The sequence below is a fragment of the Channa argus genome, chromosome 4 (assembly GCF_033026475.1).
Source record: "Channa argus isolate prfri chromosome 4, Channa argus male v1.0, whole genome shotgun sequence".
NCBI classification, from domain to species: domain Eukaryota; kingdom Metazoa; phylum Chordata; class Actinopteri; order Anabantiformes; family Channidae; genus Channa; species Channa argus.
The window spans coordinates 26824143-26842166 of NC_090200.1; the positions used below are offsets into that span (position 1 = coordinate 26824143).

The following is an 18024-nucleotide window of genomic DNA, read 5'->3' on the forward strand; positions in this document are numbered from 1 at the left end:
GATTACAATAAAAACTGTAAAAGAAACACCAATATAAAAGGCAAATAACATCGTACTAACTTAAAAAGAGATAAAAGAATCAGTAGTGTTGAACTAAAATGTTAAAATTGAAAGTTTAAAGTATAAAATTTAAATTAGTAATATCTAATGCTCCCTTTAAAAAAAGAATTGATAGATAACTCTTCATCCCCCTGGAAATAAACTTTTGAAATAAAAAAATCCTACATGCCTCTCTCTTGTTTCTAAAAATAAATATCACCACCTCTTACGCTGGGTTCGATGACCTCTATAGCTGTGGAAAAAAAATCAATGACATGTGGTGTTTATATTAAAATGTCTAACATCAGGGTTAGTGATTTCACCTAATAGCACTCTGTTCTGTGATTCATTCTTAAAGATTGTTTGTTTTTGTCATATAGCATTAAAGTTCAAATCTATAAGTAATAATAGCCAAAGTAATAATCTGTATTCGGCGTTTTGCTGTTCCAGAAGCAGCCGTGCAGCCCAGGACATAACACAATCTCTACTATCCTTCACAGGAGCTTGTATGGTTTGGATGAGCAGATATTTTGTTCCTCTACTCGTTGGCCTTTCCATCTCTTTCCATTAATAACATCTTTGCATATAAATTCACTGGCCAAGGTGTGTTTGAACCCTGAAGATGGTGTGAGGCAGTGTAGCAGTCGACCGTTCTTTATGCTGAAGACATTTTAGGCATTCAGAATTCAGCAGAATGTTGGTGTATCGAAATCAGAAAATTTACTAAAGGCAGGTGGGTAGCGGGTGAAATAAACATGAAAAAGAAAATGGAAGTGAAAATGAAGGCATCGTTTATCTATACCGAGCACAATTTTTATCAAGACTCATTGTGGAGAGGTGATTAGCAGAAAATCTGTTATTTTTGTGGACCTGACATCTGAATGGGACATGTTTCCTCAGCCAAGTCATCTAGAGTGGTGGTTCCTGAACCTGGTCCTTAAGGACCCCTGTTTATGGTATCTTTCAGCCTCTGATTGACTGAACACACCTGATCCAGGTGATCAAAAGTGGGTAGTGGAGGGTTAGTTGGAAAACCAAACAGAGCAGGGGTCCTTCAGGACCAATATTGACAACCACTAATCTAGAGATAATTTTTATGAACACAATGAGCTTCACTTACAAGGAAGAATAGTTTTTCTTTTTAGACTATATTTTCTTTCCTTGAATCCTGCCGTATTAAGTACTTTCAATTAATAAACTGTATTTTCCTTTCAGGAAGATACTATATGTATACCATATCACGGTTCAGTGGCATTTCCTGTTTGTTTTATGGATGATACATCATGCTTACTACAAGCAGCTCACTCTCTGGCTCTAGATAAAGCTGATTCTCATTAAATGAACCTCTACTGTTGCATCTATCAGTTGCTTACAGAAATGTACCGGGGCGAGTTCACAGCATTACAGGCTGACATCAATTGCATTTTAGGGCTCTCAGGGGTCAGTCTGTCTGTCTGTTGGTAGTAAACACACAGTGCAGCCCCTGTGGCATCACTCACACAGTGTGGACTTTTAAGACTGGATCAATATGAATGGGCATAGGGAGAGACAGAGATACCAGGGTGTTGGTTTTGTGATTGGGCTGTGCAGCATTCTTGATCCCTGCCCACTGTATGTGTTTTCACAGTTGTTGTTCTGCCATTTTCTATTTCTGTGTATGAGATTTTCTTTCAAAATAAAATAATATAATTATATTTAGTGTAAGTTTCAGTGGTGTGCATGGTGGATCTTTAAAAAACTAAAGAACACAGATAAGTAGACAAATAGGCAACAAAACTATTAGTAATGAAATGCATAAAAGACTTTATAATATTATCAATAAGCCATCGGAAAATAATTTACATGATAAGACTTTTCATATCTCCTAGCCTTTCTTGAATGTCTCACTCATTTATTATAATTTCATAATACTAAATAAAAATAAAAGTAGTTGGACAGAGCAGAGTGGGGTGATTTTTAAAGCTCATGATATTGTTAGATTAGCTTGATTCTCAAAAGTTGCATCTTGTACATTAAATAACAAAGCCATGCCAGGAGCTATTTGAGTTTATAATTAGACACAGCAGATGCTTTGAGTGCAGGTTTTCATGTTGGATATCTTTGTACTTTACTCCTACTATTAGCATTTCCTGAACCCTGACGAATCTCCCAGTCCCTGCTGCTGAAAAACACTCCCACATCATGATGCTACCATCACCGTGCTTCACCGTAGGGATGTTATTGGCCAGGTGGTGAGCGGTGGCTGGTTTTCTCCAAAAACAATGTTTAAAAGTGAGGATAAACAGTTCAATCTTGGTTTCATCAGACCGGAGAATCCTGACAGTCTGAAAATCCTGCAGGTGCTTTTTCAAAGACTCCAGATCCGTAGAGGGCTGCATTGATAGTTGTCCTTATGAAATTTTGTCCCATCTCCACACAGGATCTATGGAGCTCGGTAAGAGTGACAATTGGGTCACCTCTCTAACTAAGGTCCTTTTCCCCCAATTATTCAGTTTGGGCTGGTGACCAGCTCTTGGAAGAGTCTTGTTCCCAGAGAGATATGTGCCTTTCCAAATCATGTCCAATCAATTTAAGTTATCACAGATGGACTCCATTGAAAGTGTAGAAACATCTCAGCACCTGAGCTAAATTTTAAGTCTTGTTGCAAAGGGTCTGAATACTTACTATATGTACATGTGATATTTCAGTTTTACATTATTAATAAACTTACAGACATTTCTTAAATTCTGTTTTCATTTTGTCATTATGAGGTACTAAGGGTAGTATAATGAGAAATAATTCATTTGAACGATTGTAAATTGTAACAAAATTGAAAAAAGTGAATGTACTGTAATTACATTTTTTTAATGTAGAACATAACCAGTGTAGTACATTCATGGAGTCAGTATAAAACTTGTTATAAATTAATCTCTATGGAAACAATTTGGACTTGATTTAAAGTAAATCTCTTTCAATAGAATGTACCGATATATATTTGGTAGGCATGTTAATGATGTTTTAAATTACATTACTTAACATCTTATATTTTCCACTTTGGCTAAGTCAGTGGAAAACCTGGTCTCAGTTGGTTAAAAGAAGCTATGACAGGAAGACAAAATCTAATATACCAGGCAGTGAACAAGATAAATTTAAAGATGATCTAAAAGCTTGTGACACGTGTCAACACATATAAAACAATTCCACATGACACAACTGAGTCAGGAAATATTGCTGCTAGCTGTTTTGGGGAAATGGGGGGTGGATAATATATCCATTATAAAATGTCCTGACACCCACCACCCCCCAGGCCAGCTTTAGCTTTGTTACTAAATTCAACTTTATTTACATAGCACCAATTCACAACAAAGTCATCTCAAAGCACTTTGTAACTTTTTATCAGAGGTATTGAGAAAATGCAAACTCCACACAGAAAAGGATCAGTCAACTGCAGGTTCCAACTGGCATGAGTGACAGTGCTAACCACTGTACCACTGGGCCACAGTTCATGTATAAATGGTGCTCACATGCAAAATAATTATATGAATTATTATCCAAAGGACCAAAGGCTTGAATGAATGATGACACTGATACAATGATGAAAGAACATTTGAAACTGAATGTAGATTGGTATTATACTATGTTTATTATTCAAAAATTTACTTTGATTTTGCCATTTGAAAATAAGTGATTACTTACTTTTGCATGAATGTAGCCCCAAATAAAGTGGTCTATCAGCACAATCATGTACTTATTATATAATGTTATTTCAATTTACTTAGACATTTTTTGTATATTTTTGTATGTCCGCCTGATAGCTCAGTGGGCACAGCATCTGGCTTTTGTATCAAATCCCATTCCATATACCAGGTGTGTTCTGGAGCAAGACCTTGCAATCTGGGTTTCCTGAGTGCTGACTGTGGGTTTCCACTGCTCCCCCAGGAGGATTGATTAAATGCAGAGGACAAATTTCAGTATATGTTTACAATGACGACAATAACACTTCTTATATTATATAGTGCTGGTACTGTGTCACAGGATATTTCAATTACTAAAAGGACTATGCCCCCTGCCAGATAAAATGTCAAAATCTTTTCAGTACCTCATTTCACTGGGCACAAACATTTTAAAAAGGCAGAGGTGGTGTGAGGACCAAAATGTGGTTTACTCACCCTGAATGGTTAACTGAAGGCTGCACAGTCCTAATCCTGAAGGACCACCAGAAGGGAGCAGTCCCATCCAAACTGTCGCCAGAGAACCTGCCTCTGCAAAACATGGCAGTCCCTGTCAATCATAGCAGCTAAGATGAGCAAGCACATGGATCAATACATGAGCAGAGCCGACAAAGTAACTGGTAGTAACACCAGTGGAGCAAAGCACCAGCTACTGGTAGATAAACGAGTCATTTGAGACTGCAAGACATACCAACCTGTGCACTGCCTGGATTGACTACAAGAAAGCCTATGAATCAATGCCTCACACATGGATCCTGGAGTGCTTGGAACTATTACTATCAACTCTAAGAGCCTTCATTGACAAGTCAACGGGGGAAGTGGGAGAAAACCCTAGAGGCCAACTTCAAGCCAATTATAACTAGTCAACATCAAGTGCGGCATATACCAAGGAGATGCTCTGTCCCCGCTTTTGTTCTGCATAGGCCTGAACCTCCTCAACCAGATCATCACCAAGTGTGGTTACGGATATCGACTGCACAATGCGCGAGTGACCATTAGCCACATACTCAACATTTGTGACATCAAGCTGTATGCCAGGAGTGAACAAGATATCAACTCACTGATCCATACCACCAAGATATACAGCCAGGACATCGGAATGTCATTCGGACTGAATAAGTTTGGTTGGCTGGTAACAAGGAGAGGAGAGGTAGTCAGAACTGAGGGGATTGTACTACCAGAAGGCAAGATAGCAGATGTTACCTGCCCGCACACCAGCAGACAACAATCTAGTGGATAGCTGAGACTACCACAGAATCATAGTGTCCTTAGCAGAGGACCTCAGTCTCCTCAGAAAGTGAAGGCGACTTTGGCCCTTCGCTTACAGGGCATCGGTGTTGTGAGACTTGAACAGTTTATGTTTGAGGTGTACACCCAGGTACTTAAAACTGTCCAATATCTTAGTGTCCAAGCCCTGAATGTTCACAAGCATTTTAGGTAGCGTCCTTCTCCTGAAGTCTATCACCATCTCCTTCGTTTTACTGTCCATGACGACTGACCTGTACTCCAGCTCATTCCCCTCAGACACACAGTGAACAATGGCTGGGTCATCAGAGGAATTCTGGAAATGACAGCTGCTGGTGTTGTATATAAAGTCTGAAGTATAAAGGTTGAAGAGGAATGGTGAGAGCACTGTACCCTGAGAGGGGCCCCAGAGCTGTAGACCAAAAACTCAGAAACACAGTTATGCAGCCTGATGTACTGTGGCCTGTTGGTGAGGTAATCAATTGTCCATGCCACCAGTTGGCTATTCACTCCCTCCCCCTCCAGCCTCCCTTGTAGTAATGTCGGCTCAATTATGTTGAAATCTGACTCTCACAGTGGTTCCATCAGTCTCCAGGTGAGTAGGTGCAGCAGATCAAATGTTTGGCCTATAGGCAAACTGCAGTCGGTCCATTGCTGTGCTTATCACAGATCAAAGATGGCTGAGGATAAGACTCTCCAAGGTGTGTTCAGTCTTCCAACCAGAACCATTTAATCAATGACTTGATTTAATTTAATCAAGACAACCCCAAAACAGAGCAAAGCAGAGAGCAATCTGGTAACTTCTTATTAAAACTCAGTTCAAAGCTGCTGTCAGACTGTGGGGTGCTAAATAGGCCATGTTGTCCATGTGAAAAAAACATATCAGACAGCTCCTCTAAAACAGTGGCATTTCTAGCTTGTATAGTGCACTGGCCAGACTCCCCCCTTCAGCACTCCATGCTAATATTTTTTAAAAAGCACTAATCAGCATTCTAAAATCTGATTTTTTCTTGTCTTCCCTTATCGCTTGATTCAAATAATAATAATAATAATAATAATAATAATAATAATAATAATAATCCTCATAAAATAGTGAGGTTGCAACAGGAAAGGCATCCGGTTTATAAATAAATATGAAGCTTTAAAATACCTGGAAGCATCAGGCATCATCTTATGACTCCTTAGTGCAGTTCAGACACATGTTCAGCAATTTAATTCCATATTTTTCTTATTTTATGTAAATGTAACAATTATTGCACATCAAAAAATAAATTGTAATTTGGTCTATTTCTTAGCTATGACCCACGGGATGCAAACACTCTAAGCTTATTGTTTGTTATCTTCTGAGCCAGCTGGTACACTACTTTACTGCCTCTTTTTATTAGCAATATATAATATGTCAACTTCACTGAGACTTGTGACAGGCTACATTTGGATGGAATACAAAGAAAACAAGACATAACTTTATCCAAGAGCAGAGCTAGCAGAAAGGAAAGTGGAAAGTGCCAAACAATTTGCAAATTGCAATTAGTGAATACTCTGGGGATGGGAGGTAGGTGAGGAAAAGGAAACAAATGAGAGGAGGAGCAACAGGAGTGGTCTAATAATCAGAGTGTTAAACCCATTACTATTTTGACATGGCTGTCATGTGTTAGGGAGGCATTTGATTTGTGATCATTAGTGAGCTAATTAGTGAAGACTTTCTCTTCATTAAGCTCTTAAATATGTGCAAGCTGGCTATTTAAGTTAGCAACCAACTTAAACTCCCAGGTTGTTCACTATACACGTGATCTGTTTGCAGATCTCAGGTAAATATTGTTCATGCTGTTTATTATTCACTTTTCTCATGGAAGTGATCGTGGTTACCACTTTTAGAAATGAAATCTTTTTTAACTTGGCTTAGATGCAACCGTTTTCTAAAAGTTATGTTCCCAAGCAACTAAACTATAAATGCGCTAAAGTTTTTTCGAGGAACATAATTTCAATCATATTACGTTTCCAGTAAATATGATGAATTAATCTGTAAAAAGTCCACTACTACAAAGTCCAGTTTGTCTGACTACAGCATGATTAAAGCATTTTATGGTTGAGTTTAGATAGGTAAAGGAGCTGTTTAGGGTCAGAGAAAGATCAAGGGCTGGTGGAATATAGGAAAATGTAACTTCACACAAAATATGTTTTCTTGCTTTTAAACACATCCACAATCTTTCTTTAACCCTAATGTCACTGGTTTTGTTCCCTGAACCTAACCAGACACAGGACTCTGACATCGATATCGGGTCTTTGGCTTAACAGTCCAGTGCTGTACAAACCGACACCCTCCCCAACCACCTCCTTGCAGCTTCCTTTCCCTTAATAAAAGTATAATTTTATTCATTCAAAAAATATTTGCATCAGAACATAATGAATAAATCATTGCATTTGAGTTGTATAGGGATTTCATTTTTAGGAGGCAGGGTAGATTAGATTTTGTATTGTAAATCTAGACATTGGTTCTTCTTGTTGGCACTATCCATGGCCAGATAATGATAAGGTGTCAAGCTCATTATAGCAGCAAAAACAAAGTATCACATGGCTTGGTGACGTGGGTGAAAAACTTCTGTAGCTTACTGTGCAACAGTCGACAGCTGCAACACTTCACAACTACTAAAATAATTTATTAAATAGCCATCAAAGAGCTTTGTAACTGCGAGTGATTTTCTAAACCAAAATGAACAACAAAAAATAAGAATACACATATGTCTACATTTTAGCATTAAGACAATATGTGTGTTGCATCAGGCTGTGTTGTATTGTTAACAGTACCTACAGTAGACTTGTTGAGTGTTTGGCCCTAACCCTGTTCACAATAACAACAGATGAGATTTGTGTACGTGATCCATTAGGCTAATGACATTAACTAAAGCTAAATGCTGTCAGGAGTTAGGAAAGCTGGAATGCAATCAGTAAAATAAGATTGGAGGTGTGGATTAGAGCTGTTTTGCAACCTATTTTTTTGTAAATAGTAAGACAATGTATCAAATGTTTGTTTGTTTTTCGGTATATTTGCTCATTTTGACATTGATGCCACCAATATATTTTTTAAAAATAGTTGGGAGCAGGGCAGCAAAACACTGAAAATGTTGTGAAATGTTAAGCAAAACACCAAGTGGAACATGTAATAAGGTTAACTGGCAACAGGTCAGTATCATGATTAGATATAAAAAGAGCAGCTCAGTCTTTAAGAAGTCAGGTCAAGTCAAGTTCGCCACTCAGAAATACTGCATCAAGAAAAAAGTTTAGCCACTTTGAAATAATGTAAATTTGCAAAACATTTGGAGATTTTTTAAAACATTAAGAGTTCAGTGAACACAGTTTGTCTATGCAGCCACAAATGCACATTAAATCTTTACCATGCAAAGAAACAACCATATATAAACAAGACCAAAAAATACTGCTTTCTTCCCTGTGCTGTGAATAGTTTTTAGAAATGACCCAGTCAGAGCCTAAAAGACATGCTGTGGGCCATTTATTGTTGAACGTTAAATGAGGCTTTCCTGCAGTTTGGAAGCTTTGTAGCCAATGTATTATTATAATTTTTTTGTCCTTTCAACTTATCCTGTGAGTTCAGGGTTGCCACAGCAGATAATTTTGTCCACATGTTGATTTGGCACATTTTCTACGCCTGATGCCCTTTCTGACGCAACCATCCACAATTTCTCCTGGGCTTCGGGCCGGCACTGCACAGCTGGGGATGAGCTGTTGGGCATTTAGCCTTGCCTAGGGACACTTTGTGGTCCAACCCTACCTCCAACCCTATGGTGGGTAGGACGCCACTCTACCAACTTAGCCACCTGGAGGATTTGGAGCCAACTGAGTCACCAAAATGCTAATTATTCAAAGCCTCATTTACATTAACAGTGTTCAATGTTACAGTGAATAATTAAGAGCAGCCAAATCCTAAACAACCACGTGCAGCTGTCACAGAGCTGGATCCAATAATGCTTCTTACGTCTTCATACTTTTTAATAAATGCTGTTGTCATTGTAGGCATTGCTTGCTTTAACTGCTAGATTAGCTGCATGATGTCATGGAGCCAAAGACTGAAATATAGAGGGCTTCATTTGCGAAAGTGCTTATGTGGCAGGGTATGAGAGTGCTTGTGTGATTGAAAAGTGCTCAGGTTAGGAGGAAGCTTTTATTGATTTTCATTTTGAAATAAAGCTTTCTCAACCATGATATTGTAGCACTCCTGCCATTGGCAAAAACATAAGACAAAAATGTAGTGAAGATTGAGAGACATGACGGTAAACACACTTTTTGGTCCCAGTATTCAATTGGCTACTAATAAATGCAGGATTAAACCGCTTGACAGTGAATTTACTTTATACTGTAATCAGAGGAAAAATTACTAGAAATAGAAAAATTTACTAAAAACGTGCAGTGCTCTGATTGGCTTGGTTATTTCTCCAACTGGTTACATTAACTTTCACTAAAGTGATATCAGACAGGATTCAGATGTGCTGTAAGAAACAGGTGATAATCCGACAATTTTTTACTCAGGTTCCATATGAAATCACAACATAAGGTGTCCAAGATATGAGATATCATTACAGATCAGCCCCGACTCCCCTGTCCTGCATTATCTGAGGAACATGGCTAAAGGCGACAGGAGACAGATCATCCACAACCCTCTTTAACAAATATGTGCTGGTGCAGAATCTGAAACACGGTTGATTCTTCAAAGAAAATAGGGTGGACCTGTTTCGATTGTTTTACAATAGACAGTTTCACAGGCTTGGAAATATCTGTTCTTATACACATGTTAAAATTTGGGGAGTTTGTACTAAAATGTAGCATGTCACTGATCAGGGACACATGGAGGATGTTGGTGTTAGTGGCTCCATCACTTCATTCCCCAGTTGGCCGAACAAGAACAGTTTCCTTGACAGTATCTTGAATTAGAAAAAAAATCTCTTCTAGTTAGCTGCAGGCTGTTGTGTTGGTAAGCCTGTTTGTGTGTGTGTGTATGTGTGTCAGTGTGTGGGTGTTATGATGTCTGCAAGCTGATACGGTGTCAGAATTGGATCCTCATTAGAAGATCTATTCTTCCAAATTTGGATGACTTCAATCCCATTTTGCTAGCATGTTCTAAAAAGCATGAGTAATTTCAAAGCTGAATCAGAGCTGCAATGTCCTGCTTATAAAAAGCATGAACACAAGCACACACACAAACACACACACACACACACACACACACACACACACACATATATATATATATATATATATATATATACACACACACACACACACACACACACACACAGGCGAGACAAACACACCTATCTCTCACTCCATCAGACTCCAATCCTTTCTTTTACATCCTCTTATTATTTCTTTCTACAATTATTTCTGTTGACCTCCTACTCCCTTTGTCACTACTCCCCCCCACACACACAGTGTGTGCTGTGATCTTCAGTGTGCTGCATCATTGGTGAAGCCACGTGCTCTCTGTTTATCATCACGGATAGGAGGGGAACAGAAAGAGGGAGAGAGAGAGAGAGAGAGAGAGAGAGAGTGGAAGGCTCTGCTTCTCTTTGTCATTTCGTCTAGTCTACCCACACATGCACACTCTCGGTGACATACGCGCATTCAGTCCTTAGTAGCCCGACGGACGGACAAACAAACAAAACAAAAAAAAAAAACACATCCAAACCAGACCATACTGACCGGGGACACTCTGAACTACACCACAGGTACTGTAAATCTTCATCTGTCTGAAACATGAAATGGTCACTCGACATGTTTTTGCACCTGAATCGAGGCTTAGCCTCTTTAAGAAGCTGTCATCCACATAATGTTCAGACTTTATCTATCATCTGTTCAGGAAAATAAGATTTAAGGTGCTGTGTGCTTTAGAGGACTTGAGGAGGAGCAGTTAAAATTAGGACAGGATTTTTGGCACAGTGCTGCTAAGGCTTTGGACCCTACATTTCTAAGCTGACTTAATGATAAAAATACAGTATGTGAAAGTCGTAAAAGTTGATTAAATTTGTTGGAGGTGTGTGCTAGTGGTGCCCAGATTTTGCCTGCATTTTTGCATGTTACTGTTAGCAACACCTGAAGGATCGAGGCTGTATAAGGGCCTGCGTGCCTCTATTCAAGCTCATTGTTGTATTTGTATTGAGGCTTATTTATTAATATAACCTCATTATGTTCAGAGAATTTCTAGTTTTTTCTTAAAGGGGCATTGTGGGTTACATAATCAGAAAAATAAGATAAACATTTAAAAATGTTTTGTTGTTTCACACCCTAAACCTTTGTAATAGCGACAGTAGCAACATCTCTCTGTTGTTATGTTCTGTTATATAATTTCTCTGTAGGATCCAGAACTCCACAGTTCTCATCGTTTTCTCACTGAGAGTGTTTATCATATTCCGTTTCAATGCGTTAAAATGTCCTGGCTTTTTTTTTTTTTTTCCTTCCCTGCTTCTGCTGCTGTTCCATCATCTCATGAAACTGCCATTGAAGCTGTGTCTGTCTTTCCTTTGGGACTGGTTCTGTTTCTTAGCTCATGGTTTATAAATAGTTTTCAAAAGACCAACACACTCCTGCTTTAATTCCCACATGAGCCACATGTGGCCAGTGTGAGTATACAAGAAATTAAAGCTATAATGAAACAATTACTTTAAAAAAAAAAATCATTATACAGTATATGGCATAGATTTTTGTTTTATACCTGTACTGTGTTGGGAGTACAAAAGTACCTGTTGCAATGGGTTTTTATTTTCTGGGCATTGAAATTTTCAGGGACAAGTGAAGCTACCTAGAGGCAACTCTAATGCACGATGAATGCAAGAAGTGAGTAGGGCTTAAAATTACATGAACAAAATGTACTATGTCTTGTAGGTAGACTAACTATAGCTTTCACCTCCCAGAATGGAACACACCATTATTAAGTTTCAGAGGATAGACAACCTTTACAGCATAATAATTTCCAGAATTAATTAGATTTGTAATAATTCTTGTACAGAAACAAAAACAGCAATAAATTTAAATCTAGTCACATTTAATGTCTGTCAAGCTGCAACCTGGATTAGTTTGTTCATCTGTGATGTAGACCTCTGTTGTTGTCCAAAAATAATTTACAACACAGGTAGGTATAGTAACGCAGTAAACAGAACAAGGCGTGTGGGTTTTCTGGCAATGCATGCATGCCTGAAGCTCTGTAACAAGCAAAAGGCAAGTGAAGTTCATGAAACTGCGCTCTTTCTTTGTTGTAGTTGTGGTGGAAAAAATATAAACAACATGGATATTATTATTTTATATTACTCTAAGCATAAACTGGACTTGGTTGCTGTTTAAAGGTATGAGTGAACTGGCATATGCTTTATTTGCTCCCCACAGTTAAGAATTAAATGACTTGAGTGATTTGTTGTTTGTCTGTTAAAGTTTAGCTCTCTACATGCCAAGTGTAGACCTGGAGGGAAGGTATCTAGCCCACTGTATGCAGCCCACTGGGGTGAAAAGTTTAGTGGAGAGGGCAGCCTCTAATTAGACAAAACTGGAGTGAGCAAATTTTCAAGTATAGGACCAGAGCTATGACGGACACATCCAAAGTATTAATTATATTAATGTATGAAAGGTTATTTATAAAAATATACTATTCAACAGTTTGGAGATAATGTCAGTGTCAGATAAATAGGCTCTATTGATGATTGGACATATGCAAGAATATTAAAACCTGAATAATTTTGGAAATAATGTTGTTAAAACGTAATTTTGAAGAACAGCTTTTGACTTGGCTTCAGAAGAAAAGGTTGGCCACTCTCCTGGCCCCTCACGGCTGTAGTTTGCAGGTAGTTTAAAACTCTGCATTTCCATGCAGCGTAGGTCTTCTTCATCTGTTCTCACAACGTTGGACGCTGCACAACAACCACAGTTTCATTAACTTTGCCTGCCTTTCAATAGTAAACTACTATGTCTTCTATGTCAGTACAGCCAGACAACAACACACCGCTTCTTTTTACTCTGTTACCATAGCAACCCACAAAGATTTTACTATTTAACGGAGGTATCACTCTGCTACCTTGGCAAACAGCACATACACAACATCTCCCAGTGGAATTATGGCAAATCATAGTATTTATTGCAACATTAAAAGTTTCCCCACCAAAAATTGGATTGAAGTGGTGCCTAGTGGAGTGCTGATGTGTTTTTATTAACTTGTAGATCACAGCAGAAGTCTGTGGCACAGACAAATAAGCTACTCCAGGTTGCAGAGTGATTGACACTAAACATGAATAGAGGCAACTGAGTGTTAGTTTTATTGTTTGTATGGATAACAAGGACCATTGAATTAGAAAATGACCAAAGCTATTCTTTTGGTCACTAATAGTTAGCTAGCACTACCTGTTATAAAGTTTGGACATTTTTGTTTATTAATATTTATGATTTGTTTTAATCAGTAGCAGCGCCTTCTATCCTAGCTGATTATTCCATTTTGACTATAATCACTGATTGATATTGGTGAATTATTGATTTCAAAGACTTGCTCTGTCTTCATGTTATTTGTGTGTTTGGAATAATGCTTCTTGCACATTGGAGTCCCCAAACCCCGATCTTGGCCCCAACCTCGATACCTCAGTCCACCCTCCCACCTCCGCGGCATTTTCAATAGCTAAACAATGGAGGTTGGAATTGCAAGCGAGCAACTGGAGAAGCAATGTTGTTATTACTGTTTTTCACATGATGATGTAGTTTCTCTTTGCTAGACATTTGTGTTGGATCTATGCTCTAATTAGCTGGCTTCCTCGTTACTGGGAAACAAGACAGTATTATTTATGTAAATTACAGTCTGTGGTGTTGCACATATTTCTGGCAATTGATAGAGGCTAATAAAAGTCCGTTAACGCAGCTCTAAAGATGTCATACTGGCTTCATTAAAGGCTGCAAGGACAAACAGTTTTTTAAAATTAATTGCTAACCTTCACATTATTCTTCCATCTTTTATGGTCATGTTCACAGGCTTCCATAAATCTCTGACTTTTACCTAATAACTCTGTCTACCTTGTGTAGTTGTATTGCATGAAGTCTCTTATTACAGTTCTGTGAATCTTGATACTGCCTATTCACCTGCAATGCACCAAAACAAGTACAGTCGATCTTGTCTCTTGTATTTTTATACCTGCTGCTAGATGGGGCCTGGATTGTTTTGGAACTTCCCTCCCAAGGCTGGCTGCACGGTTCCACAGAGCCTCCTGCAGACCATGTACGTAGGACCGTGAAGCCACTGTACCTACCTACATAATGTACCATACATTATACCTCACAGGTCCCTCCGTTATGCAGCCTGTGTGGATTTATTTCTGGCATTTTGTAATCATCCGTTCCATTTTGTCAGTCAGTCTAATGTTCTACATATTCATTCTGTAGCAGCAGGTAAATACCCACGAATCTGATGAGAATTCATAATTTAGTTATTAAACGTGCTAAGGACAACAGTAGTCTATGTAATTGTAGAATTAATTTTAAAACTAAGAGATATACTGAGGTGGTTACTGAAAGTTAGTGTGCGAGTAAACCAAGCCTCTGAAACTGATCATTTCCACAGCCAAATTTGGTAGCACCACTTCCAGGTGACACAGTGTGTTGAGTAGTCCTGCTCATTCCTATATTTTTGCAGAATCACAATGCTAATGTCATTGTTTTTGCTATTTTAATATTAAGAACTGTAAAAAATAGTCAAGCAATACATTGCAACAAATAAATTAAACTCACAACCACAAGCTACCGCTCTTCGTGGTTACATTTAAAGTAAAAGCCCTTCCTGTCAATAACAATGCCTTCAAGCTTTCTTGAAGATGCCTACAAAAGAAAAGAAGAGCTTATTGTTTTTTCCTGGGCCAATATATTCAACCACAAGTTCAATCTCACTTAAAAGGTCACAATAGTAATTAGACTAGATTTAAAAAGACAACAACTTTATAGTCACTATATCACTTTATAGTCACACAAACACATTTTTATAACTGTGGCTGTTAAAAATAAACAAAAATATGAGAAATATGAGTATTTGTTGGTAATGACCTACACAAGTCGGTACTAAACAACACAAGTGCAAATAAAATTGACAGAAGCTAAGTGAAACTTTAGCCACAACCTAGTGGCTACAAGGCCACATTTTTAAGATACACTATATTGCCAAAAGTATTCGCTCACCCATCCAATTAAATGAATTCAGGTGCACAAAGAAAGGTCCATAAAGACATGGATGAGTGAGTTTGGTGAAGAAGAACTTGACTGGCCTGCACAGAGTTCTGACCTCAGCCCGATAGAACACCTTTGGGATGAATTAGAGCGAAGACTGCGGCTGTTATAGCTGCAAAGAGTGGGGCGACGTCATATTAAACCCTATGGATTAAGAATCCGATGTCACTAAAGTCTAAAGGCAGGTGAGCGAATACTTTTGGCAATATAGTGTAATTGGCTGTGTAAGTAGTTGTAGATATGTTCCTTCCTTAATTTATTCATTTGCATATTCGTGACATTATGTAACTTTTGTGTTTACACGAAACATAAAAATCAAGTTAAATCAAGTTACGTTTAAATAAAATCAAACTCCAGTTAGCTATAGCCTGTCATTAGCTATTTTTATTTCTATACTGCTATCCGGACATGAAGCAAAATGTATTTTGAATACCAAAATCAAGACTTAAGTATCAATAATAGAGTGAATCCTCACACTAACATATGCTCCTCGAGTCGATGTTTTAAAAAAAACAAACAGTACAAATAATTGAATCCAAATATTCATATAACTTATTTTTCTTAACAAAGTTATTGTGCACACTTGTTCCTGGTTGCTCATTGGCCACATGGACACACATCCACACACGTACACACACACACACACACACACACACTCAACTGCACAGAGAATAGTTTGCCATGTTCATATTCATACATTTATTTAATTCAAGCCGGGCCTTTTGTAGTTATATAATCCCATGGGCCGACATTCCAATTGTGATTACCATTAGATTAATTATGCAACATTACTCACTAGTCTTGCAAGCTAAGGAACACAGTTGAGAGCTAGAGAGCTAGTTAATATGTACTTCGTGTTTAATATTTTCAGAATTAATTAAGGAAAAATAGATTTTGACAATATAAGTGAGAACAAGTCTTTTCAATCCCATGGTAATTTGAAGACCCCTAATGTGATACTTAGCTGACAAAATGCCAGGCAACAATCCAGTGTCCAATCATAACAATACATTAGACAAAATCGTGTAACTCACAAGTTACTGTCCTGTCCCTTTTCACAACTTTAAAATTACTTTATACAAGTATGGTTTATTTTCTTTTATGTAAATATTAACCTCATTGTACTCAAAGACATGGAGCACAATACCATGCCCTGTCCCTTCAATGTTTGTGTCATATATTACTGTCGCCCATCAGCTTGGGTGCTGGCTGTCCTGTGAACATGAAAACTGCATGTTTCACACATCTCTGCATGCATACTATCACATCTTTGTAATGGAGCTTCAGTGTGTGAACAATAAAGTCTACAGCTGCAATATGAGTAGCAGATCGGCATAAATGTTGGTAAATGTTACTGAGCAATACAATATAACAGTTCTAGTGCTTTCATCAAATCATAAAAGACAGACTATTGGTTATGTCATGGGTTTAGAAAAAAGGAGGCAGAGTGCATGTCATGATCTGTTAGTGTGAAAGGGAGCTATTCATTAAGTGAATGCTGTTGCTGACATATTGGTTATTGAATGTCTGCACTGTGTCGCTCAGTGGTCACTAATGGAGGATGTCTATTAAAATGGTGGATGGAACACCAGGTGCAACAGTGTGATATAATGTCGGAAACATGATTTTGCCCGGAGATGTTATTGATTATAAAAGTGAATGCACACTGTTCTCGGCTACAGAGCAGGAAGAGATCTGAAATGCTGCTTCATAGAGAGTGGTACTGAAATAGAATTAAAGTGTCAGTTAACAAAATGTACTTCAATTACTGTTATATTCCAAAAGTCCTTGTACATGCTGTGGTTTTACACCTCCAGTTCCACATAGATATAGAATTATGAGCAGTCCCTACTGTTTGAGATCTGGTTTATGGCACTGTGGACACTGTAATGAAACCATGTGTCTCTGAAGGAAGCAATTGTGGTTTGCTCAGGATACCATTTACCCCCGCACTCCAATGAGATTTTCTCCTTGACATCTGGTTCCCCATTCGATTCAGGAAGGAGCCCGGCAAACATTCCCGTCACCCCTCAGCGTACTGCTGGTAGCCACACAGTCTGCCCATCTGCTCTGCTGGCATCCACCCTGCAGCGCTGTGGGCGGACCATAGAAACACAACCACTAGAATGAACATTTGACTGCATGTTTAAGTTCAGCTGCCGGACAATCCAACTGTGCCATTCAGCTTGAGCCAAATAAATACAAGCCAGGGTGTGTGAATGTAGTGTTTGGCTGTGGCTGATGGTCTTATCTTAATGGTAGATGAGGGGTTACATCAACACTTGACTGCCAAAAAGTATGGTAGGCTCTGTGCAGACGAGTCAAGTTCTGTCACATCAAAATGGGGAAACTAGTGCAAGGTTCTAATGTTAGACACCAGCATGTTTTGGTTTGTTAGGTAACTACTAAACACATTGCTGCTGACATATAAATAGGTCATGAGAATAAACCTGGCCTGGTGATATTCTAGATCAGGGGAACCAGACATGATGGCCTTGCATCACTATTGCCATTACCTTATCTATAAACTGCTCCCATAATCTGTGGCTGGGAGACCGGTATCATGATCGGTAAGATAATTCCAACTTTGTTATGCCAATATTTGCTGATTGACAGCTCTTTGCAGGTACTCCCAAGGTTCATTATAAAGAAAAGGGGTATTTATTATGAGGAATTTAGGGGGGAGAACACAACTAAAAATCACTCCATAAGGAGGGTAAAGAACTTACAGACAGACTAAGAGAACAAAAGGTAACAAAACTACCTAAAAGCCCTGAAG

The 18024-nt window shown here is 38.4% G+C and overlaps 1 protein-coding gene across 8 annotated transcripts in view; it reads left to right on the forward strand.

Annotated features, from left to right (window-relative positions):
• Positions 1-10559: 10559 nt before the first annotated feature.
• Positions 10560-18024, forward strand: part of ndrg4 (NDRG family member 4) — a 63606-nt gene continuing 56141 nt past the window's right edge. For 2 of the 8 annotated variants that reach the window (XM_067500624.1, XM_067500629.1), the window contains exon 1: positions 10564-10732. Coding sequence is in view for 5 of the 8 variants with exons in the window: in XM_067500620.1 (XP_067356721.1) it covers positions 14174-14247 (74 nt within the window). In the remaining 3 variants the exon portion in view is untranslated. Of the gene's footprint in view, positions 10733-14173; positions 14248-18024 lie in introns of all 8 variants that reach the window. The other 6 variants (XM_067500620.1, XM_067500619.1, XM_067500626.1 and 3 more) reach the window with 6 other exon arrangements.